Here is a 26,012-nt window from a genome sequence, read left to right as displayed (position 1 = left end):
GACTTTTCATTTTAGTCAGGCTACTGCTATGACTTGTAATGCATTGTCTGGAGGGAGATTCAATCGTAACGTGCCAAAAGGGGATTGGAAAGGGCTCAGTTGCTGAGCTACAAAGAAAATCCAGGCAATTTGGAACAATTAGATAGCACTTTCAAAGGACTGGCAGAGAGACAATGAGCTTAATCGCCTCCTTCTGTGCGATACGGTTCCATGATTTTCCAGGTTTTGTGTGGGGAGATTTGATGTGTAATACATTTCACATCAGTAAAAGTCACAACTGATCAGAAAATGTACTTAGTAATATAACCAGTTGTGTATTTTGTGAAGTTTGAGCCAGTCATCATTCTTGTGAGCTTTGAAAAGACTGGTTACGTGACACACTGCTCTCAATTGATTTTGAAACTGTTGGCCAGGGTTGGCAGTAGGAAAGGAGATGGGAGGTTGGCTGAGTCAATTTTTTCAACCATCCTTCCTGATCCTTCAGATAAGATGTAGTGGGATATAAAAGCACGGAAGAAATGCATTTAAATTAAACGCTACACATAAATCCAGAGGCACTGACCTCAGTTTCATGCTGCTGAATAAAATCAATTTTTATACCGTGGTGCTGTGGTCTCTGCTTAGTTTTATTACTGCTGCAAACAACACATGCCCTAACAATGAAAGTAACTGAATTTGTTTCCCTCAATGCTGCATTATATTGCATTAAAATGCAATGAAGTGAAACATTACTTAATGCTACATTTTAAAAAAATTGTTACAAGGAGCACATATTGTAATTGATGCACTGTTTGTTTTCTCTGACTGGAACAGAATTTTACTTGCTGCAAGCTTGCAGCTTCCAACGTCGGGGAGAAGCTTCTGCCAATGATGTAGACACAGATTCCCCTAATTAATCGACAAGTAAGTAGACTCACCATTAAATATCTGTGGTGTTTGAAGCATGCATCCTGTGATAGTACCTAGAAATCATCCACAATCATTGAGTCACTCCCCCCCCCTCATGCTTCTAATCTCCATTGAGTAGATCCACAGTCCTCAACTGCTCTTCACATGTCAAGGCCTTCATCCCCAGGATTATTCTTGGAAATCTCCTTTGGATCCCCTCCAAGGCTAGCACATCCTTCCTTAGATATGGGGTCCAAACCCACTCAGTATTACACAGCCTCAGCAGTACATTCCTGCTCTTGTGTTCTAGCCCTTTTGAAATGAATACTAACATTGTATTTGCCTTTCTAACTGCCACCTGAAACTTCATGTTACCCTTGAGAAAATTTTGAACCAGGACTCCCAAGTCCTTTTATACGTCAGACATCTGCAGCCTTTCCCCATTCAGAAAATAGTCTATGCCTCTGCACACTTTTGTACATAGCATTCCATATGCCACTCCTTTGCCCATTCTCCTAGCCTGTCCTTCTGCAGCCTCCACAGCTCTTCAATACTACCTGTCCCTCAACCTATCTTTCTGTCATCTGTAAACTTAGCAACAACGCACTCAAGTTCCATCATCCATTAATGTATAACATGAACAGTTGTGATCCCAACACTGACCTCTGCGGAACTCCACTCATCACTGGCTGTCATCCTGAAAAAGATCTTTTCATGCCTACTCTCTGCCATCTGCCAGTAACCCCATCTACCTGTCATTGGGCACTCAGGAGCCCAGGTTCAGCTGCCAACACTAAGATGCAAGCTATCTCCATAATGGCTCCTCATGTAAAAGCACTGCTATGGATTTATTGCAAACATTTTCTCTGGTGGGTAATTTCTTGAAAGTGTAAAGGACAACCAGTTTTTTTGGCAATTACTGGGTTGTTCTTTCAAAGATCCAGTACAGGCAAGGTCACTAAAATCTCCTTCAGTGCTATATTATTACATGAACTTTGGGGGTCTTGGTTTTCTGCAACCAATCCTGAAACTCTCCCCCATTGATGTTCATTACTTTCCGTTCAGAGACTAATACGTCATGCCACTTTTGGATTTATGATCCCTGTCTATTAACTCTCCCCCTCCCGGTCCTCCACAATAGGAGTCACCTCCTTCTTGTTACAGGTTCCTCACAAAGTCAAACAGTTAATGCTGGAAACAGGGCAGCTGACTTCCTGTTGCTTTCCATTAGATTCTGCCCAACTCTCTCAAGAGTTATAGAAAGAGTCTAGAGAAAATTCAGGGTCATAATATCTGGGAACAGAATTAGCTAAAAATAATATATAATTCAAAGAACCAATTTGAGATTTCAGAGCAATCTCTTGGAATGAAAGTAATCTTTAAAACACCGTAGGTATACAATATTATTCTGGCCACTAAGAAATCGTGACAATTTATTCAGCAACATCAGCAAGGCCAACTAGAACATACAGTTGCTTAGTTACCATCCAGGGCTTAACACTGATTATTATTGAATGCAAATTTCTGAAGAATTAAAACTAGCAAAGAATCTCATTTCTCAGTTACACAAATATTCACACTTAAGATTTAATAAAACCAATAAAATTTGCCAAATAGTGAAGGGCCAAGATGCAGAGTATGCAATGCCATCGGGATTGAAAGACTAAATGGGATGGTGAGATCAATCAGCAAGTGTTGTTAGATGATGCCAAACAGGCAATAAAGGGAAATCGTCTGCTTGGTACTTTTTGGAAGTGGATTTTTGGAAGTTCAGTACCCTCAGCCTGTGAATATGCATGCAAAACAAAAGCAAATTTATATTCTAATTTCTGAATAAATCAAAAGCAGAGAAAAATGAGGAGCTCTGAAGGTTTACTATCTTTGGTCTGCCTAAAGGTAGCAATGTGATTGCAAATTCTCTTATTTCAACAGTGCATGTGTTTGTTCTCCCCATTGTATAAGAGGACTGTTCAGTGGAGCAGCAACCACAATATTATTAATGAGACTGAAATGCAAAAAGTTACCATAGAGAGAGAGAGAGAGAGATTAGAGGATGGCAAATATTTTCTAACATTCGACACTTCTGATGCAACACACATATTTGTCTTTCTGCCTGTTCTGTAGATTCTGAGTCTCCTCTGCCATAAAGTCAAAAGGCAAACAGTCTTACCAAACCATAGGGCTACTCCCTTAAGACAGAGAGATGACTGGTGGTTAGTTTGACTCAAGGGTCACCATATCTCAGACAAGGGGAGAGGTTGAGAAGAAGAGTCCTTTAGGGTAACCTTAGCTGTCACTCTGCATCACAAACAAATAGTTCAGCCAACCAAGTAAACTGGCAGCCAAGAATGAATATTTTTGTAAAACTAAATAGCAGCAGATGGCTTTGATCCATCTGGGTTACAGGTCTAGCATACTTACGCTGTGCCACTCTGCTTGAGATCTTCTGCTGAACCCACATTTCAAGAGCTATTATTACTTCTCTTATTCTCTTTTTGCAGAGTCCAACTCTGACATCTATAGACAGCAACAGAGTACAATACCTAACTGTTCTAGGTCTGGTCAGCAACACATGATAAATGCAGCTGACAGACATCCAAAAAAATCTGATCCTCCATTTAGGGGTAATTTGAACCATGAATATTCTAGAGAAACAGGACTTCAGACAATAAAACACTAAGTAAGAAATGTAACAAATGCTTAAGGAACAATTTATGCCTTAGGATTTGCAAGAATGTAAAAACAGAACTTACTGCACAGAGAAATCCCGAACCTGGAGTGGTATCCAGTCCTAAAAGCAGTCTTGTAATGGAGATCATGTAGTCCTTCACAAATGACTGCAAGCAAAATGAAAACAGTCATTTAAATATTAATAAGTGAATGGAAACACCTACCACAGCGAATTGTTATTTATTCCTACAGGCCATATGAAAGTGTGCTTAACATGAGCAGATAATTGAATTGTCCCACCAGCAGGAAATTCAACAATGACCCCCTGTCATTGTCCATGGATACGTTATAGACCCATACAGGCAGTTGTGCCATAATGCTCGCTTCATCAGCATGAATTGGCTATGACAAATTGTGGGCATTTTTTGGATAATATGAACTTTCTACTGAGTTGATGTAGTGATTTTCTCTTAGTGATTTACTACAGCATGATTTTCTACAGCGTGAGGTTACAGAGGAACACAACTGTCGCATTATAGCAGAACGACCTGTAATAACAAACTATAAAAGAATCAATCATCTGAGAAATTAGTCAGATTTCAGTACTTAATGACAAATACCTTGTTTTTAAAGACATAAACGGTATTACTGCAGTGATAAGTGTATTTACTTCTATTTTTAAATCACAGGAACTTGAGTATCACTGGCACAGACAGTATATTCTGCCCATCCCAAAGGGTCCCCAAGAAAGTGGCAGGTGATAAGTGGCCTTCTGTAACTGCTGCAATTCATATGGTGATGCCACTCTGCCAATGTTGTGAAAGAGGGAGTTTCAGAATTTTGATACAGTGATTGTGAAGAAATGGCAATATGTTTCCATGTCCGGAAGGTCTGAGACTTGGCAAGGAACTTGCAGTTGATGGTATTCCCTGTGCTTGTAGGTGGTAGTTGCTGTGAACTTGAGGGGTGCTGTCAAAGAATCCTGGGTAGTCGCTGCAGTGCATTTTACAAATGTTTTTTGGAAGAAATTAATAGTTAAGACAGAGGATAGAGTGTCAATGTAATCAGGAGAAAGTGAGGACTGCAGACGCTGGAGATCAGAGTCGAGAATGTGGTGCTGGAAAAGCACAGCAGGTCAGGCAACATCCGAGGAGCAGGAGAATTGATGTTTCAAGCATCAGCCCTTAAAATGTCGATTTTCCTGCTCCTCGGATGCTGCCTGAGCTGCTGTGCTTTTCCAGCACCACACTCTTGTCGATGTAGTCAGCTTACTTTGTCCTAAATGGCATCTCAAATTTCTGACACTGTTCAAAGTTACAATGAGAGGATAAAGAGAATGCAATAAGTAATGGTCTGGTTCAATCCTATATTTCTAAACATTTTTTAAATGAGACATGTTTGCATACCAAACCCTTACACTGTGATTGGAAGGTTATAGCTATTTTAACTGACCCAGCTGGAACTTTTGAAGAGTTAGACTAGATTAGATTACTTACAGTGTGGAAACAGGCCCTTCGGCCCAACAAGTCCACACCGCCCCGCCGAAGCGCAACCCACCCATACCCCTACATTTACCCCTTACCTAACACTACAGGCAATTTAGCATGGCCAATTCACCTGACCTGCACATCTTTGGACTGTGGGAGGAAACCGGAGCACCCGGAGGAAACCCACGCAGACACGGGGAGAATGTGCAAACTCCACACAGTCAGTCGCCTGAGGCGGGAATTGAACCCAGGTCTCTGGCGCTGTGAGGCAGCAGTGCTAACCACTGTGCCACCGTGCCGCCCACAAATTAGATTGACAGAGATGAACCAGGACAAAACATGAAATAAATTGTTGTTAAATAAGAGTTGCTAAACCTTGGTCATCATCTTGGGTGAAGGTAAAATGTAATGTCCATAATAAAATAAGATATGGCACTGTTATCATGGCTTTCCTGTGGGGTTGAGTTAAGGTTTGATGTGAGATTGTGTAAGAGAATGTCAACTGTCTGTGACGGATGGGAAGAAATTATGAAGAATAAAATTTGCCAGAAATATAAGTTTGGAGCCACAGTATTTCCTGCCATTGTTCCATGCATCTGATGCCACTTGGTAGGCAATGACACAGCCAGAATTTTGACAGCATGATGCAATAACTAACATTAAATGCCAAATGATATAATTTTTGTTTACGTACCTGAGTTAGAAACTCAATCCTTTATTAACTGAAACAACGTAATTATAATTTATGCATTGTTACAATGTTCCTCTGCAATTTTCTCACTAAACATGATTTGGAACTGACGAGTTGGAACTGAAACACATTCACAATGCTCCCCCAGAGTTAGGGATGCACTGGAAAAGCCGGGAATGAAACATGGACATGAATAAGCTGGATCGTTGGCCTTTTGTTTACATCAGAGGACAGGCTGCTGGAGGTTCAGAGACAACAACTGCAATTTAATGCCCTCCCCTATGGTGAACAGATTGGAAGGTGTCGACTGGGCAACAAGCTGCCTTCCCACCTCCATGTCGATTAAGTCAATGGGAGATCAGTGAGAGTAAGTCAGTTAAGGAAGGCTCCTGGACAGCCTTCTTGCCCTGTCAATAATTAGGCCGGCAATTAATGTAGAGTGGTGGGGGAGCAAGATGAGAGCTAACCCTTATTGCTGAACCCCTCCACTCTAAATACCCTCTTTACATTGCTTCCCTGTGGCCTGGGGTCCAGTATTAGGGCTCGGGTTGGTACTGTATTGGCAATTGTTCATAATTGAAGAGTTGCTGGTGTCTGACTGACCAGTAGCTCTTAGACACCTATGCTCCCAGGATCCTTGCTATGAGCGAAGGCTCGCCACTGTCCAGTTAAGAACATGATTGGCACTTAATGTAGCAAGTATGCATGAAAAGTGGTGATTTGGCACTCTTCCTAGATCTATAGCTGGCGGGTGAGACCACCTTCACCCCTACTAAACCTCTGGAACCTCTGCCTGCAGAAATCACTGCTTGAAGTGATCTCACAGTAACTAGCTCAAACATTCTTCACTTTCAGGCAGTGTATGCAGATTTCTAATCCTGCTAAATCTTACAAATGGATAGAAATCCAATACCCGTTCCCAAAGGATGCAGTAACATTTTATAATCAAGTCACAAATAAATACACAATCATGCAGAGTTTTGAAGAAGAGGTGAAAGGAGTTATCAGGACTGAGGTATCTATTTCGCAGCTTTGACACAGTAACAATGAGTCTCTGTCCAAATAGAGATGGATGACTTTTTTATCTGTAGAAGGTAAAGTAACAAATATCAAATCAAACCTTGTTAGGAGGTTATTTTGACATATGATAGAGTCAAAGATCTTAATCCATTGCTTGGATTGCTCGATTATATTCAGCAGAGTAACAACATTTTGGGCTGTTGATTTATTAGATGAATGTTAAACAAAACTAGATGTCAATCAGTCTGATTAAAAGAGCAGATACTAATCTGCAGAACAGGTATAGAATTATCAGAATTCATGATCTGGCAATATTCCAAGGTACATTAAGCCGATGCCATTATGCATTAGGGTTGATGGCAATCTGTTAGTGTGTGGATTTATTTTATTAATAATAACAATGAAAAACACTACCTGGTACAGCAGTGTATCTAGCATGCTGATGCTGAAGACTCTCCCAGCGGCAAATGGTTGACGGAACATGAATGCGAGATTGGAACCTTTTTCACGTTCTTTCTGTGAGAGAATCAGATCAGACTTAGTTTTTATTTTCGGCAGAGCAACACTGCCTCTATCTGGGTAGTGCAAGAATTAAACAACACCAGATGAAAAATCTGTTGGTCTTTACTTTTGTCGCTAGAATTTCCAAAAAGGTGAAGAAATTTGCAGAATTTTGTTGATTATTACTAATGAATTGGTATGCATAACTGGATTGTTTAAAAAATATTCCATTATCAATACAACGAGCAATTTGATAATTTAGTCAAAGACTATTATACCCACCTACAGCAAAAAATATTAAATGGAGAATTATTTTTACTGTATAGCTTTGTTATATTACAGGACTTAATTTAGCATTGAAATATCAAATGTAAATATTTGGGAACAGCATTTCTTCTGAATGAAAGGACTGTGAAAGAGTCTGATGACCACAGCTTGCATCGGCACCACTGTATATAAAAACAGTATTGAATATATTTCGGCTGAACAGTAAAGATAAGGTCACCTTGTGTAGGTGTGAAGTCATTGGAAAATTTACATTTTTTTTAAAAATGCCCAAATAAACATACTTACATTATACATGACCATCCTGATTCAACAATTACTTTTCATCATCCAATCTATACTACTGACTGTTAAATTATTCACTTGGATTGATCCAACAAAATGATAAATTGGATATTTGCATCTGCATGATTTTTAATGTAATTGTATGTTTATAATATGGAAAGTAATAAATATGTGAAAATATAGAAATTTTCTTAAAACTACTCATTAGAAAAACAGTAAAAGTGAATATATTAAATAAAAATAAAGATAAAAGATTTTAAAAATGAGTCTTTCTTTTACTCACATGAGAAAAGTCAAACAAATGAGCTCTCTCATCATTGAATCCCTACAGTGTGGAAGCAGGCTATTTGGCCCATCAAATCCAGTCTGATCCTCCGAAGAGCAGCCCATCATGACCCACCCCATCCCTGTAACCCTGCATTTCCCATGATTAATGCAACGAGCCTGCACATCCCTGGATACTCTGGGCAATTTAGCATGGCCAATCCACCTAACCGGCACAGCTTTGGACTGTGGGAGGAAACTAGAGCACCCAGAGGAACCCCACGCAGACATGGGAAAAATGTGCAAACTGATGGCTCAGTTAATTATTTCAATGATTACCTGAGATGCATAGACTAAGAAGGCTTCTGATTTGATCCTCAGCCCGAATTGACTACTCTCCATTGGTGTGACGGAGAGCATGCGACCATTAAACTAAGCAGAATATTGAACTGCACAGTCAAACTGTGCAGACGTAATTCATAGGAATCATGATCATACCTTGAATATTGTGCCCAGGTCACATGAGTGACATTCAAGGCCAGAAAATTATCTGGACAAGTACAGAAGTTGATCTTAGCGACAAAGAATTATTAGAGAAGTCTAGAGAACGAGGCTGATTGGGCCATGTTCAAACAGTCTGCAGCTACCTTGGACGAATACACCACCACTGTCACAGACTTTATCATCAAGTGTGTGGAGGACTGCATACCGAGGAAGTCAATCCGGGTATTCCCCAACAGGAAACCCTGGATGAATCAGGACATGCAGGACCTGCTAAAAACCAGGCGTGAGGCCTTCAGATCAGGAGACCTACTCAAATATAAGGAATCCAAGTATGGCCTTCGCAGAGCCATTAAGAGAGCCAAGGACCAATACCGATCCAAACTAGAGACCCAGACAGACACCCGGCGACTATGGCAAGGACTGAATGAGATCACAGGTTCTAAAAGAGACAGTGCAAGATAGCAGCTGATGACATATCCCTCCCAGATCGTTTCAATGCCTTCTTTGCTCGCTTTGAGCAGAGGTTTGGTGGAGAGGTAACACCTATTCCAACACCTATTCGAACATATCCCAATAGTCACTGCATCAGAGGTCAGATCAGTTTTCCTTCGTGTGAATTCAAGGAAAGCGATGGGACCAGACGGAGTATCAGGCTGTGCACTCAGAGAAGCACAGATCCACTGGCAGAGGTCTTCTTGGACATCTTCAACCTCTCCCTGCAGCAGGCCACTGTGCTGCCTGTTTCAAGAGGGCCAACATCATCCCTCTGCCTAAGAAGGCTCATGCAACATGTCTCAATGACTACCACCCAGTAGCCCTAACTTTGGTGGTCATGAAGTGCTTTGAAAGGCTGGTCATGGCATTAATCAACTCCAGCCTCCCCACTACTCTTGACCCACATCAATTTGTCTATCAGACCAACAGATCCATGTCAGATGCTATATCACTTGCCCTTCACTCCTCCTTAGATCATCTTGACACCAAGAACAGCTACGTAAGAATCCTACTCATTGACTACAGTTCAGCCTTCAACACGGTTATCCCCACGAGACTGATTACTAAATTTAGTGATCTCGGACTAAGCCCTACTCTCTACAACTGGATCCTCAGTTTCCTGACCCACGGTCCATAATCAGTGAAGATTGGGAACAATATTTCATCCTCACTAACACTCAACACTGGAGCCCTCAGGGTGCGTACTCAGTCTCCTAATATATTCATTGTATACCCATGACTGCGTCGCCAAATACCAGACTAATGCCATTTACAAGTTCGCTGATGACACCACCAAAGTTGGTCAAATCTCAGATGGTGACAAAGCAGACTACAGACGGGAGGTGGAAGACCTGGAAAAATGGTGCACTGAGAACAATCTAGCTCTCAATGCCAGCAAAACCAAGGAACTCATTATTGACTTTCGGCGGAATGTTACTTATGCCCCCTTACACATTAACAGCACAGAGGTGAAACGAGTGGAGAGTGTCAAGTTCCTGGGAGTGGTCATCAACAAGCTTTCTTGGACTCTTCAGGAAGTTTGGCATGACGGCGAATACCCTTGCCAACTTTTATAGGTGTGCCATCGAGAGCATTCTGTCTGGATGTATCACTACCTGGTATGGCAACTGTACCATTCAACATCGGAGACGGTTACAGAGAGTAGTGAACTCAGCCCGGACAATCACAAAGGCCAACCTCCCATCTAAAGAAACCATCTACCAGGCCTGCTATCAAAGAAAGGCTGCCAGCATTCTCAAAGATCCACCCCACCCTGGCAATGTTTTTCTACAACCTCTACCATCTGGGAGGAGGTACAGAAGCCTGAACGCACGCACCAGCCGGTTTCGAAACAGTTTCTACCCTTATTGTTGTTAGAATACTGAATGAACTCATAAACTCTTAGCATTCACCTGTACCTGTGCTTATGTTTTTGCTGCTGTTTACCAATTATTTACTATCTATGCTACTTAACTCTGTGATCTGCCTGTATTGCTCGCAAGACAAAGCTTTTCACTGCGCCTCAGTGCACGTGACAATAAATTCAATTCAATTCAAGTCAATTCAAACTCTCTCCAACTGGTGGGCGAGGACCAAGACAGCCCTTGAAATAGAATTACTCCATGTTTTGCTTTCAACTTTCCTTTTGAACTTATCGCTTCAGAGAGTGGCATGTATGCATTAGCATAGATTAGAGAGGCTGAATGGTCTATTTCTCATGCTCCTCCAGTGACAGGGCTGAAATCAGGGCAGTGGACAAGTAAAATCCACTGGTAACCATCCACCCCATAACTGTCTGAGATTTTACAGGAGATGGAGTGGTGTCAGGCAGACTGTCCATCTCTGGGCCCACTAAACCCTGTGAATGGTCAACCCATAGCCACAAAAGGGCCACCTCCAATTGGAAGACATATCCACAACTTGCAACTAGTTGTAGTTGGATCTTCTTTGGGTAATTTTCTGCCACCAATCCAATGGCAGTTTTTGTAGCTTACTAGCATTAACAGGGTGAAGGATTAATCATTAACAAGGCCTTCAGAGGAAGAGGAATGTACATGAGTAACAAGAAGTGGTCTATGCCATTTCTTCTCAGGCAGAACCCTGAGGCAAAGGATGTGTTCCTTCCATTCTGGAGGTGTGGAGCCTTGAGGTGACTAAACAGCCCCCACTGTTAGGTCTGCGCACCCTGCCAAAGTGAGACAAGTGGAATTTGAAGAGGAGAGATGCTGGGCTTTCATACACTCCTCCTGCTGTTTAAGATTGCCCTCATCTGCCTGTCAGAGATGCTCAAAATGTCTGGTAGTCTCACTGATTCTTCTTCTCAGAAATAATACAACATTGGCCTGTTTTCTCTCAAATTTAGAAGGTTAATGGATGACCTGATCAAAGTCTTCAAAATATTAGTAAGAAAGACAGGGTAGATAACGTATTTCCGCTGTTTGGGGATTTGAGAACTAAAGGGCTTAGTCTGAGAATTAGGGCCAGACCGTTTAGGAGAGCTGTTTGGAAGCACTTTCACACACAAATGGGAAGTAGAGGTTTGGAACTCTCTTCCATAAACAGCAGTGGAAGTTGGATCAGTTGTTAATTTTAAATCATAAATAGGTTCATTTTTGTTAAGCAAAGGTATTAAGGGATATGTGCCAAAGGCAGGTATGTAGTTCAGCCAATAATCTCATTGAATGGTGAAATGGAGTCAAGGAGCTGAAAGGCCTACTCCTGTTCGTACGTTCTCCAGTCTGGGTGATTTTTGGGCAGGAGCATTTCTTCAGAGAGACATGGAGGATGTTGTTGAAGATTTGTCTCTGCCCTCCTGGTAACTGTTCACTGGGACAAAGTACAGAGTAGAGAGCTTGCTTTGGAAGTCCTCTGACAGGCAGGGGGACAGTCTGGCAAACTTAATGCAGCTGATTGGCAGTAACCAGCTGCTATTCTGCTGATGTCAACTTCTGTGGACACATGGTGGAGCCCAGTGCTGTCCATGAAGTGTCCCATGGGAATGCAGGTGAGCAGAATCAAATGAACCCCACAGTGTGGAAGCAGGCCATTCAGCCCATTGACTCCATACTGCCCCCTCCAAAAAAGCATCCTATCCAAATACAGAACCACCTCCCACCCTATCCTGTAACCCTGCAATGCACATGGTCAATTCACCTAACCTTCACATCTTTGGACTATGGGAGGAAACTGACGCAGACATGGAGAGAAAATGCAAACTCCACAAATCAATCACCCAAGGCTGGAATCGAATTCAGATTCCAGGTGCTGTGAGGCAGCAGTGCTAACCACTGAGCTACCAGAGAGAGGCTCAGAGAAGCACCCGGTGAGTTTTACAGCCAGCTACCTACTAATGTGCAATTGGAATGCAATCGTTTTAGGCAGTGGGCGAAGATTTTTCTGCATTCTGGCATAAGCCTCAATAACTAATGCAAAGTGAAGGTTCAAGAATATACATGAGTCCCAAGTAGCTTGACTGGAGCTCACTGCCCCCACCCACTTTGGTTAAAATTGCCAGCAAGCCAATGAGGCCACCTAATGTGTGTGAAAATTTATGCGAGAAAACATTTATTCTTCAGAAGGGGTGGAGAAGCGCAATGCTCCCCCAGATATCACAGGGAAGTCTGGGTGCCTGCTGTCATGGGGTCAACATGCATTCCCCACTTGGGACACCCTCCCCTTGTCAATGACTTACCTGATTGCCAGCAGCCTTCTCATTCTTCTGGTTAAGGTCCCGCTGAACCTTGCTGGCTCAATGTTAATTCTAGCTCCAACCAACAGAATCACAGACTGGTGGGAGTTAAAATGTGCTGTTAGGGGCTGTAGTCACTGGCAGTTAAAATCAGCTCTATGGTATTTTTTGGTACACACCATACCCTGCTCTTCTTGGAGTTGACCCGAACATTACGTTTTTTTTTTAAAAGTATGCACATTCCAGCAATTTACCCGACTCTCAGACCAAGGTTGATAGAAAGCACAGACCAGATTTCTGCACTAAACAGGAGTTATCATTGAGAAGTATTTAGATTGTAGCTACAAGTAACCACAAGTAATTAACACTACTAACTAAAATTCCAATTCTCTTATAAGCTCTCCCCGTGCACACGCAGAGACAAACAAAGAGGGAAAATTGATTATTTCTGGAGGTGGTAAAAGCTGTAAAGTTAGTTCAGTGGTCTTTCTCAATTCCACTGTTAATATAATATGAAGGTGCTGGTGTTGGACTGGGATGGACAAAGTTAAAAATCACACAACACCAGGTTATAGTCCAACAGGTTTATTTGGAAGTACAAGCTTTTGGATCTGTGGTGATTTTTAACAATGTTAATATGATCCTACTTTAGCTAGCCAGGCCCCCTTGTTGTTCTCATGTTCTATTGAATTCCCTGCTGTGAAATTATGCAGCCTTCTTGTTAAATCTGTTTTTTTATAAAAGGAACATTCTCTCTCCTTGCAGACCACAGATTTTATAGACATGAAAAGAGAAAAGACAGTTCTTACAAAGATGATGCCAAACACATAGGTGCATCTGTAATATCTACGTTTGGAAAATGAAAATCGAGAAAATTTCATTCTGAGACTAAGATGAAGAGACAAAATTAAAACCTAGCAAATGGCAGAAAGGTGGAACAGGGTCTCAGTTAGAGCATTGAAACGCAGCTATCCTGCATTCTATGGGAGACAGCTGAGACTGCAGAGACACACTTTTTGGGATATTCTTGTGTGAATAAAAGACAATGGATTAAATTACATTTTTTTCTCACTGTTCATTATCTTGTCATCCTTGGTCAAAATTGTCACAGTGTTTGTTGCATGCACTGGCACAATTGCACTCTAGCTATATGTTATTACAGGGCCCCCATGGCCTAGCATACGTAAGAATGGCCATCTTCTGGTCTAACTAGAAGTGTCTTTAAAGTCGAGCTTTATTGTATGTTTCAGCTACTTACATGTTAAGCGGATCTAACAATGCATTATTACAGAGACCATTAGAAAGACCTGGTCTTAAGTCTGAGATCTAACTCCTTCAAGATCCTTAGTTAATCTCCCCACTAATCCTCATGACCTCATCACAATGAGGGATGCTTATAGCAATCACTCAGTATTCACTCTTTCAGGCCCTTATAGAACACTACCCAGTAGAAAGGCATTCGCAAGAGAGAGGAAGAGAGAATATATATGTACCATACTTCGTGTGAATAGGATTGAGCTGGGTTATAATTCTCTAATAAATGACTCAGCCGGTCTACACATGCTCTTCAGTTTTCTACACAAATAGAAGCTGCTTGTCGGAGGTACCAAAAGATACATAGACCCCAACAGAACGACAGCCCCACATGAAGTAATATCTTAATAAAGGCAGAGGAAACAGCAAGTGAATGATAAATAAGGGAAAATGTTAAATCTATCTAATGGCAACTTTATTTGGAAAATAGCTTAACTGTGGAAGGAAAATTAATTTAGCAAAGGACAATCATGGTGTTCAAATATAATTCTTCGCTATTAATAGACATCTGAATTAAATAATAAAGACAATGGGAAAAGAACAGAAACAGCATTATTATGACTGACACCACATTTTAACCACTCAATGATGTGATTTTCATCTTTGACAAAATGATTCACAGGATTTACTTTTCACTCACACATTCTTCCTGCACCTCAGTGATTGTATTGCAATACTGGCACATACCTTTAAAAGGAACCTAGATGCATTTACTAATGTGACAAATATTAACCTTGTCACTTACACCAGTACCTGCCAATCCATTAAAAAGCACTCACGACAAGTGGCAAGCTGACTAATAACTAACAGCAATCCTTCATCACATCTAAGTATCCTATTCTATGCTGACTGCGTAAATTCAAAGAGGGCTAAACTGGATGCCACATGACATAGATTGCAGGGACCATACCTGATCAAAACTGTCCTGTGCTGACTGCTCTTTAAAATGGTTGTGGTAAGCACCCAGTATTGAATTAGCTGCTGCAGGCCTTCAGGCATCCGAAGGTAATACAAATCGATGTGAAGTTAGTGCCACTTACAGCTAACCAGCACTACTTCAAAAGGAGGTGCATCCTGGCTATAGCAGCGGTCAAAACTGCTGAAAGAAAAGTGGAGTATTTGAAGGGTGTACTGACATGCTGCGCCAGACTAGAAAGTGCACCCCAAGGATCTTGGATGCTGGGCTTGTTTCATTGATGCAAGAGAAAAATTGAAGGAGAGAGATTCTCTCTCCTCAAGGGATCAAGCAACCCTCCAGGCAAGTACTGAGACTACAGTGGATCCATGTGCTGTAGTTGTCTATGTCAATATCCTGGCTTTGTGTGCTTGAAAATAGTGTCATAAGAGCTTTACTGACCTCACAAGAATGAACGCATTCTCCCATGTCATATCCTAGTAATGGCACCATCTGCATTCACCACCACCCTACTAATCATCACAGAGAGCTTTATAAAGAGTACAAAGACAGGCAGGCCAGAGACAGTATAAAAAAGAACATGGAGCAATATGGACCCTGAGACAAAGATCAAACAGAACATGGAGAGGAGGTAGACTTGGAGACATGGAAAGATATCCCTCAAAAAATCAGTGTAACGGCAAAGGGAAACAAAAACTGACTAGTTGGTGAGTATTTATTTTCTCAATTTCATTAACTAGTCACGTAGGTTATTTGTGACTGTGAAGTTTTTTTTAAGCTATAAAGGTGGTTTTACTTTTTATATTTGTTCACAGGAACTGGCTCAAAGGTAGATGACAGAGGGTGGTGGTGGAGGGTTTTTTTAGATTGGAGGCCTGTGACCAGTGGAGGCCACAAGGATCGGTGCTGGGTCCACTGCTTTTCAAGATTTATATAAATGATTTGGATGCGAGCATAAGATGTAAAGTTAATAAGTTTGCAGATGACACCAAAATTGGAGGTGTAGTGGACAGAATACAATGGGATCTTGATCAGATGTGCCAATAGGCTGAGAAGTGGCAGATGGGGTTTAATTTTGATAAGTGTGAGGTGCTGCATTTTGGGAAAGCAAATCTTAGCAGGACTTATGCACTTAATGGTAAGGTCCTGAAGAAGGTGTTTGGTATGCTCTCCTTTATTGGTCAGAGTATTGAGTACAGGAGTTGTGAAGTCATATTGCAGCTGTACAGGACATTGGTTAGGCCACTGTGGAATATTGCATGCAATTCTGGTCTCCTTCCTATTGGAAGGATGTTGTGAAACTTGAAAGGATTCAGAAAAGATTTACAAGGATGTTTGACAGGGTTGGAGGATTTGAGCTATAGGAAGAGGTTGAATAAGCTAGGACTGTCTTTCCTGGAGTGTTGGAGGCTGAGGGGTGACCTTTTAGAGGTTTATAAAATCATGAGGAGCATGGATAGGGTAAGTAGACAAGGTCTTTTCCTTGGGGTGGGGGAGACCAGAACTAGAGAGCATAGGTTTATGATGAGAGGGGAAAGATATAAAAGAGACCTAAAGGTCAACGTTTTTATAGAGAGGGGGGTGCGCGTGTGGAATGGGCTGCTAGAGGAAGTGGTGGAGGCTAATACAACTGCAACATTTAAAAGGTATTTAGATGGGTATATGAATCAGAAGGGTTTGGAGGGATATGGGCCGGGTGCTGGCAGGTGGGACTAGGTTGGGGATTGGGATTTCTGGTCGGCATGGACGAGTTGAACTGAAGGGTCTGGTCTGTGCTGTACATCTCTATGACCCTATCACTCTATGACTCTGTGTAGGTGTCACTGGCTAGGCCAGCATTTATCACCCATCCCTAAACGCCTAGAGGGCAGTTACAAGTCAGTTGAGTTGCTGTAGGTCTGGAGTCACATGTAGGTCAGACCATGTAAGGATGCCAGATTTCTATCCCTAAAGGACATTAGGGAACCAGATGTTTTTTTTTTAATATTTGACACCATCTCCCATGGTGGGATTCAAACCCAACTGCCCTGAATGCTACCCCGGGCTTCTAGATTGCTAGCCCAGCAACATTGTCACTATATCATGTCCTCCCTGGCTAATAGAAGTAGCAAGGTTTGTTCATGAAAATACATCAAGACAAAATAAATGAACTAAAACATAATAAAGATGGCAGGACTCTATTAAATGGAAGCTGATGGATGTCAGTGTCTGTGGCTCAAGGAGGTCTGACTCAGAGTCAATAAGCAGGAGGCCAAGCTACACACACAGCAAAAAGGGGGATTTTCAACATCAGAAAGCACTTCACACACCTGTGGATAGGATCGTCTGATTTTGTCAGTGGACAGGGATGGGGGGAGTGTGACTGAGAGTGAGGCAAATAAAGAGACTGAAAAACTAGAAATGGAGGAGCATCGGCAGGTTCAAGATTCTAAAGGTGAGAAGTTCTGGGGAAACTCAGCAGGCCTGGCAGCAGCAGTGGAGAAAGAACTTGGAGTCTAATATCACTTCTTCAGACATCAGAAGAGTCATTTCAGACCTGAAATGTTAACTCTGTTTCTCTCTCCCCGGATGCTGCCAGATTTGCTATATTTCCCCAGTATTCTTTGCTTTTCTTTCAGGTTTCCAGCATCGTTAACTGTTTGATTTTATTTGGTTTGAAGTTCCTGCAATCCGTATGATGAGAGTAGGAAGCAGGGAATGGTACAGTTGCACTCAGAAAGCTAGCTGCCTGCCTGGTGTCTAGGTTCAAGTCAACTCATCAGGGCTAGAGGGTAAATTTTACAATGAGAATATCCAGTTGTCATGGTCCATGTGAACACTACCATCATAAAAAGGATATGAAAAGAGGTTCTGTTTCAGGATTATTACAGCTAGCTCTAACTTAAAAAGTGGAGATAATAACCATTTAATTATTACTAAGGCCACAAGGAAAGTGGCACAGGATACATAAAATTAGAGAGATGAAAGTTTGGTACAAAGATTGATGTGGGAAAAATGAGTTTTGCTTCAGTGGTTACTGGCATCATTGCTGGGGAAATGTGGAGCTGTAATTTTCAGACAGATTGATATTGAACCCATACTAGGACCAATGTTTTAGTAAGTCACATAGCTAGGTTAGCAAAGGAGGCTTTAAAATGGGATGAAGGGATTATGTGAGAGAAAATGAGCTAAGTCAAAGTGAAGCAATTCATTAACATAGTAGGGTACTGATTTTGGTAATGAAACTCATAACTGGCAGGAAGGAATAGAGAGTAAAAGCCTAAAAGTATGACTGCAGTTAAGACCAGAGATTGCAAGGACATTAATAAAACAGAGATGAAGGCTCGGTCTCTGAATTGATGCATTTGCAGTGAAATGGATGTATTCTTGATATGGACAGAAATCAATATGTATGAGCTAATAGCCACTCTAGAGACTGGCAGATTGTGCAGGTGCAGAAGGCTAGAAGCTCAATATTGAAAGTCTTTTGACAATTCAAAAGTATAGGAAGCTAACGAAAGTTGGTGGGGTGGCGCTGTTAATTAAGCATTTCATTAGTATGCTAATGAAAGAATGTTTTAACTCAAAAGAACAAGATTCAAAATCAGTTTGATAGAGATAACAGCCAGAAAAGATAACAGGGTATAGTTTATAAGCCCCTTGACAGGAGTTACACTGTAGGTCAGCATATACAGAAGAGTAAATGAGGGGTGTAAGAAAGATTGCACAACAATTGCAGATAATGTCAACTTACTTGTCGATGGAGAGAGCAAAGGAACTTGGAAATGAGCTCATCAAGTATGCTCAGGATTATTTCTTAAAGCAATCAACCAGGGAGAAGCACATAGTAGGTATAGCAATAAGATAGGATTAATCAATTGTAGAGGTGGCAAAAATCATAATAGTATTTTTGGTCAGTTTGAAATAATCATGGAATCCCTACAGTGTGGAAGCATGCCATTCAGACCATCGAGTTCATACCAACCCTCCAAACAGCATCCTACCCAAACCCACCTCTACAACCCTGCTTTTCCCACGGCTAGCCCACCTAGCCTGCACAATCCTGGACACTTTGGGCAATTCAACATGGCCGATTCACCGAACCTGAACAACTTTCAACTGTGGGATGAAACAGGAGCACCAAGAAGAAACCAGTGCCAACGTAAAGAGAATATGCATACTCCACACAGATAGTCTCCCAAGGGTAGAATTGGACCCAGGTCTCTAGTGCTGAGGCCACAGTGTTAACTGCTGAGTCACCTTGGGCCCAAAGAATGAAATGCAGGTATAAAACTAATGTTTTAAACTTCAGTAAAAGTTACTGTATAAGTATAAGGGCACGAAAGCAGAATTAACTGGGAAACAATACTAAAAGGTAGCTTAGTAGAGATGCAGTGGCAGATTTTTAAGGAGACATTTAATCATTCTCAGATTTATTCCAGTGAACCAGCTAGGTAGTTTGAGAATTATTCATCATTTATAGTTAAATAAGGATAGTCACAAATCAAAAGAATTACTGTACAAATCTGCAAAGATTAACTGTAGGTCAGATGATAGGTCAGCTTTTAAAAACCAGCAAATAATGAAAGATTCTGGGAAAACAACTGGACCTATGGCAGAGAAGTCCCCAGGACAGGATGGCCTGCATCCTGGAGTTTCAAAAGAAATGGTTTCAGAAATAGAAGCATCAGTAACTATTATCCACAAGTCCTTAGATTCTGGAGGGGGCGCAGCAGATTTGAAATAGCACATGTAAAATTGTTATACAAGAAAGAAGGGAGACAAAAGGCTGGAAACTGTAGGGCAGTTATCCTGGCACTTCATAGGAAATTCAATATAAAGAAGAATACAGCAAGACATCTAGAGAATCACAATGCTGTTAGGTCAAATTAACAACAGCTTTATGAAAGGAAAATCATTTCTAACTAATTTATTACAGTTCTTTGACAAAGGTCTTTGTCACCAGCAAGGTCACAAGAAATGGAAGCTGTAAATGTCATGTACAATGATTTCCAAAAGCCACTTGATAAGATGCCATTTGAAAGGTGATTAGAAGCTAAGAACACATGGTGTATGGCTAAAAGTCTGGTTGGCTATCTGGGCTGGTGCATCAACTATGCACAAGCTACAACGGTGACTTATATGAAGAGACAGAACATACTGAATTTTTTTTTACTCAGAGGGTAGTAGGGGCATGGAATGCACTGCCCACAACAGTAGTAGACTCAGCAGCTTTCAGGGCATTTAAAAGGGCATTGGATAGGCATATGGAAGAGATTGGAATAGTGTGAGTTAGATGGGCTTCAGATTGGTGCAACATCATGGGCTGAAGGGCCTGTACTGCACTGTAATGTTCTATGTTCTATGAATCAAATCAACCAAAAGCAACACAGAGAACTAAAATAAGAATTTTGATGTTGGTTCTCAAACATAATTTTGTGTGAACTGAATTCGTGAATTTCTAATCTGTGAACTTTTCCTGCTGACTTTGGAACTCTGATTCATTGGTGACCTGTATGTCATATACAGAAGAATTTTCTATGAGACCTGTTTATGTTTTTTATTATGAAATGCAGTACTTGGATAAATGTTATGTGAACTCAAACTCATTAAACGTATAATTCATGAACAAGAAAAGAATTTACTAAAGTGTTGCCTGGAATACATTGGTTTACGCCTGACCTAATGCCATATTTTAGGCAAATTTCTGCACGCCATTGTTTATTCCTGTATACACTTTAGAGTCAATGCAATAGTTCCAGGTTAACAAGTATTCAATCATAAAAGTGACATCTAAGAACACAATTACATGCATGTGAATGCATGTATAAATCCTCATTTCCTACTATACAGTAGAGCTTTTAAATTAACTGCATTTTTTCTTGGAAGAAACTGAAGCTACAAACACGTTCTCTGAATGTGTTTCTTTTTGAACAATGCGAAACATCAAAAATAATTTATAGTTCCAGTAATTGCTCATTAAGTAAATGATACCAAGGTGTGTCACTGAGCCAGATGGAAACCCAGTTTCAATGCCTGATTTGTTCTTTACAAATAGAACGGGTGGGTTGCAGTTATAGTCTTAGCGTCCATGGTAGAGGTGAAAGAGAATTTAAAGTGTGCTCTTAAACCACAGTCATTGAATCACTAAACCACAACTGTGAATAAGATCAAGTTGATATTGATAGAGCTCAAATTCAGATTCTGGTATATTAACTCCACACAATAGTAGAGTTCAGTGACTTACGTTTTGGAGCAGAGAGATGCTTTTAAAAAGGTTTGCAACAAAAATAATTTTAAAACACAAATGGATGATAGATTAGACACTTTGGGAATTAATGTTGTAAACATTCATCTGATTTTGCAGTATTGTCCTACTTGGGTCATTATGTTCATGATTCAAAACTTTTAAGACTAAGAATTTTACCATCTTAATTATCTATGCTAAATTAAAACCTGAGGGATTAGACTTTTCTGCTCTTCAAACAAAAGTGTGACACTTCACAAGGCATGGGGTAAATGACTTATGAATATTCAAATACAGCTGCTGTGCTGAATGTTTCTCCTTTATGGAAGAAACATATCACTTTAAATCCATCTATTTATGTACTTCAAGTTTTCCTCAACTGATTAATGTAAAGCAGTTGGTTGGGCCAGAGATATAAATCGACTTGGGAAGTGACATGGGCCTCTCTTCTAAATGACTTTCAGCAAGAGTCATCACTTGTATTAATTATTAAAGCAGGAGGGTACGAGATTCTGAACTCTTTCTCTTTTCACTCCTATCTAATTAGGAAGCTCATTATTTATCTATGCATTGGTAATAGCATTACAATAGTTATCACTCATCTACACAGTGATCCCACAAAAGATGGGTACTTTGCAGAAAAAGCAAGATGCATTTTTACACAAACGTCAGTCCAAACATTAAGATAATCCAACAACAAAACATAATACTGTATGAGTCAACACCATGCAACTTAACAAAGACACAACGTATTTGCGTTGACATAACATAGCCACTCAACAGAGAAAATTGCAACGTCTTCTATACTGGCATGGGCATCAGAAGGGATAACCATGGCTCATATATGAAACAGACATTCAGGAAAACCAGGGGGTGGGGGTCAGTGGTGGCATGGAAACTGGCTCAAGCCAGCAGCAGATTTGCAGCGACTAGACAGCCATATTTTTCTGACACTGAGGATTGATATTTCTTGATGACTTGGAAAATATTGACAAGAGTTTAAATTTCAAACCAAGGAACATCTACAACGAGAACAGTACATGGATGTCTTTTCAAAGAATTTTCTGTGCACTTTAATGGAAACATGCATCATGGAAGGTGATAAACAGGCTGCTAATTCACTATGTTTTTGCATCGCACTGCTAGGTCTGCATGCAGCTTATGCAGAACTCCTTAAAGGCAATGCTGCAGGCCAACACCCAAAAGCTGAACTTGGTTTATTTTACAAATACTGACAATAATCTGCAACTAGGAGGGTCCGCTAAAAGCAAGGGTCCCTTCAGGCCATCACTCACTGTCAGTACTCTGTCCCCTCCTCACCTAAAAAAAAAACACTCTGATAACTATTCCTGGACTCTGATTGTTGTCTCTCCTTTCACTCATCCCCGTCTGGTTGTCTCTTTGCTGTGGGGATTGTGCCTTGTACTCAATTTGAACGTCATTGTCCTTGTATAACAACAAGCAGACTTGGTGAATCTGCAGATCTATATATATATATATATGTGTGTGTATATATATATATGCATCTTACATCTACGACATACATCTACTGTTCTACAGGAGGTAATAAAACTCAAACATATCGCACTTCTCACCACCAAAGCATCACCCACCTTCTGAGTAACAAATCGTTGGTTCCTTCAATTATCATCCAATTAAGTTATTAATCAAGCATCTGATTCACTAAACATGACGGAATCAGCAAGTGTAAAATGTCCCTGTGCAAAGGAAGCACAATCAGCTGCAAGTAAACAAGTCAGTCCCTCAATACTTAAACCAACAGCTGGCGTAAAACCAATTAATTCTGTCCTATGCATTTTTCTCATTTTCAAATAAAATTATTGTACTTCATTAAGTCAGTGCCAAAAGCTGAAGCAAGTATTAATTTACACAAAGTTGCATGAATCTTTTAAAATAATAAGTTCATCCAAAAATTGAAGTTAATTCTCAAATGGTTTCCAGGAAATTCCTGCAACTTACCCTCAAGGGTTTCAAGTGGATGATTCCACTTGAGATGTAGGAGTAGGTGTAAGAATCTGGATGTAGATTTTTTGCTGAGCTGGAAGGTTTAGTTTCAGATGATTCGTCACCATACTAGGTAACATCATCAGTGAGTCTCTGGACGAAGCACTGGTGGTATGGCCCGTTTTTTATATATGTTAGTGAGTTTGGAGAAGATTTTGAAAAGATGTTGTGATGTCATTTCCTGTTCTTGTTCTCAGGGGTGGTAAATGGGATTCAGGTCAATGTGTTTGTTGATAAAGTTCCGGTTGAAATGCCATGCTTCTAGGAATTCTCGCGTGTGCCTCTGTTTGGCTTGTCACAGAATGGATGTGTTGTCCCAGTCAAAGTGGTGTCCTTCCTCATCTGTATGTAAAGATACTAGTGAGAGAGGGTCATTGAGAGCTTTGACAAAAGGTCAGTTAGACTCGAAACGTCAGCTCTTTTCTCTCCTTACAGATGCTACCAGAACTGCTGAGATTTTCCAGCATTTTCTCTTTTGGTTTCAGATCCCAGCATCCGCAGTAATTTGCTTTTATTTGGTCATGTCTTTTTGTGGCTAGTTGATGTTCATGTATCCTGGTGGCTAGTTTTCTGCCTGTTTGTCCAATGTAGTGTTTGCTACAGTGCTTGCATGGTATGACATTAGTTTTTGTACTCACAGATGAGGAAGGACACCACTTTAACTGGGACGACCACTTCCTAGGACAAGCCAAACAGAGACATGCATGAGAAGAATGGCATTCCAATCAGAACTCTGAATGTAGGGGGTGATGTATTCTCAGGAGAATGTAGCACGAACAGTCAAGTTTCTGGTATTGAGGCTGGCTCTAATGCAACGAGAGGTACGTCGGGTTCCAAGAGATCAATTGTGTTGGGGATTCTCTAGTCCAAGGAACAGACAGATGTTTCTGTGGCCTGCAGTGAAAAGTCAGAATGGTGTGTTGTTTACCTGGTGCCAGGATCAAGGATGTCTCAGAGAGGGTGCAGGATGTTCTCAAGGGGGAGAGGGGCCAGCAAGAGGTCACTGTCCACATTGGGACCAACGACATAGGAAGGGAAAAGGTTGAGATTCTGAAGGAAGATTACAGAGAGTTAGGCAGGAATTTAAAAAGGAGGTCCTCGAGAGTAGTAATATCTGGAATATTCCCGGTGCCAAGAGCTAGTGAGGGCAGGAATACGAGGATAGAGCAGATGAATGCATGGCTGAAGAGCTGGTGTATGGGAGAAGGATTCACATTTTTGGATCATTTTTGGATCTCTTTTCGGGGAGAAGTGACCTGTACAAGAAGGACGGATTGCACATAAATTGGAAGGGGACAATTATACTGGCAGGGAAATTTGATAGAGCTTCTCGGGAGGATTTAAACTAGTAAGGTGGGGGGTGGGACCAGGGAGAGAGTGAGGAAAGAGATCTATTGGAGACTGGAACAGTTGAGAACAGAATAGAGTCAAAAAGCCAGGGCAGGCAGGGACAAGACAGGACTAATAAATTAAATTCATTTATTTCAATGCAAGGGGCCTAACTGGGAAGACAGATGAACTCAGGGCATGGTTAGGAGCATGGGACTGGGATATCATAGTAATTACAGAAACATGGCTCAGGGATGGGCAGGACTGGCAGCTTAATGTTCCAGGATACAAATGCTACAGGAAGGATAGAAAGGGAGGCAAGAGAGAAGGGGGAGTGGCGTTTTTGATAAGGGATAGCATTACAGCTGTGCTAAGGAAGGATATTCCTGGAAAAACATCCAGGGAAGTTAGCGGCCTGTCTCCCCAATATGGTGTGGCCTCCTCTATATTGGGAGGCAGATGTTCGCAGGTAAAGGGACGGCTGGAAAATGGGAAGCCTTCAGAAATGAGATAACGAGAATCCAGAGAAAGTATATTCCTGTTAGGGTGAAAGGAAAGGCTGGTAGGTGTAGGGGATGATGGATGACTAAAGAATTTGAGGGTTTGGTTAAGAAAAATAAGGAAGCATATGTAAGGTATAGATATGTGAATCCTTAGAAGAGTATAAAGGCAGGAGGAGTATACTTAAGAGGGAAATGAGGAGGGCAAAAAGGGGACATGAGATAGCTTTGGCAAATAGAATTAAGGAGAATCCAAAGGGTTTTTACAAATACATTAAGGACAAAAGGTAACTAGGGAAAGAATATGGCCTCTCAAAGATCAGCAAGGCGGCCTTTGTGTGGAGCTGCAGAAAATGGGGAGGATGCTAAATGAGTATTTTGCATCAGTATTTACTGTGGAAAAGGATATGGAAGATATAGAATGTAGGGAAATAGATGGTGACACCTTGAAAAATGTCTGTATTACAGAGGAGGAAGTGCTAGATGTCTTGAAACGCATAAAGGTAGATAAATCTCCAGGACGTGATCAGGTGTACTCTTGAACTCTGTGGGAAGCTAGAGAAGTGATTGCTGGGCCTCTTGCTAAGATATCTGTATAATCGATAGTCACAGGTGAGGTGCCGGAATATGGGAGTTTGGCAGACGTGGTGCCACTGTTTAAGAAGGGTGGTGAGGACAAGCCAGGGAACTAAAGACCAGTTAGCCTGACCTCGGTAGTGGGCAAGTTGTTGGGGGGAATCCTGAGGGACAGGATGTACATGTATTTGGAAAGGCAAGGACTGATTAGGGATAGTCAACATGGCTTTGTGCGTGGGAAATTATGTCTCACAACTTGATTGAGTTTTTTGAAGAAGTAACAAAGAAGATTGATGAGGGCAGAGCAGTAGATGTGATCTATATGGACTTCAGTAAGGCATTCGACAA

At 41.1% G+C, this 26,012-nt stretch overlaps 1 protein-coding gene across 2 annotated transcripts in view; it reads right to left on the bottom strand.

Annotated features, from left to right (window-relative positions):
• The window catches only part of kcnt2 (potassium channel, subfamily T, member 2), a 689,705-nt gene that overhangs the window by 185,477 nt on the left and 478,216 nt on the right, over positions 1-26,012 (bottom strand). For both annotated transcript variants that reach the window (XM_043699803.1, XM_043699804.1), the window contains 2 exons: positions 7,171-7,272; positions 3,642-3,725 (listed from right to left, as the gene is read on the bottom strand). In XM_043699803.1, the coding sequence (XP_043555738.1) occupies positions 3,642-3,725; positions 7,171-7,272 (186 nt within the window). The remainder of the gene's footprint in view (positions 1-3,641; positions 3,726-7,170; positions 7,273-26,012) is intronic.

This window comes from Chiloscyllium plagiosum, chromosome 11 (genome assembly GCF_004010195.1).
Source record: "Chiloscyllium plagiosum isolate BGI_BamShark_2017 chromosome 11, ASM401019v2, whole genome shotgun sequence".
Classification (NCBI taxonomy): domain Eukaryota; kingdom Metazoa; phylum Chordata; class Chondrichthyes; order Orectolobiformes; family Hemiscylliidae; genus Chiloscyllium; species Chiloscyllium plagiosum.
The sequence above is the reverse complement of the archived record's forward strand: the minus strand, read 5'-3'. Positions and strand labels throughout refer to the sequence as shown.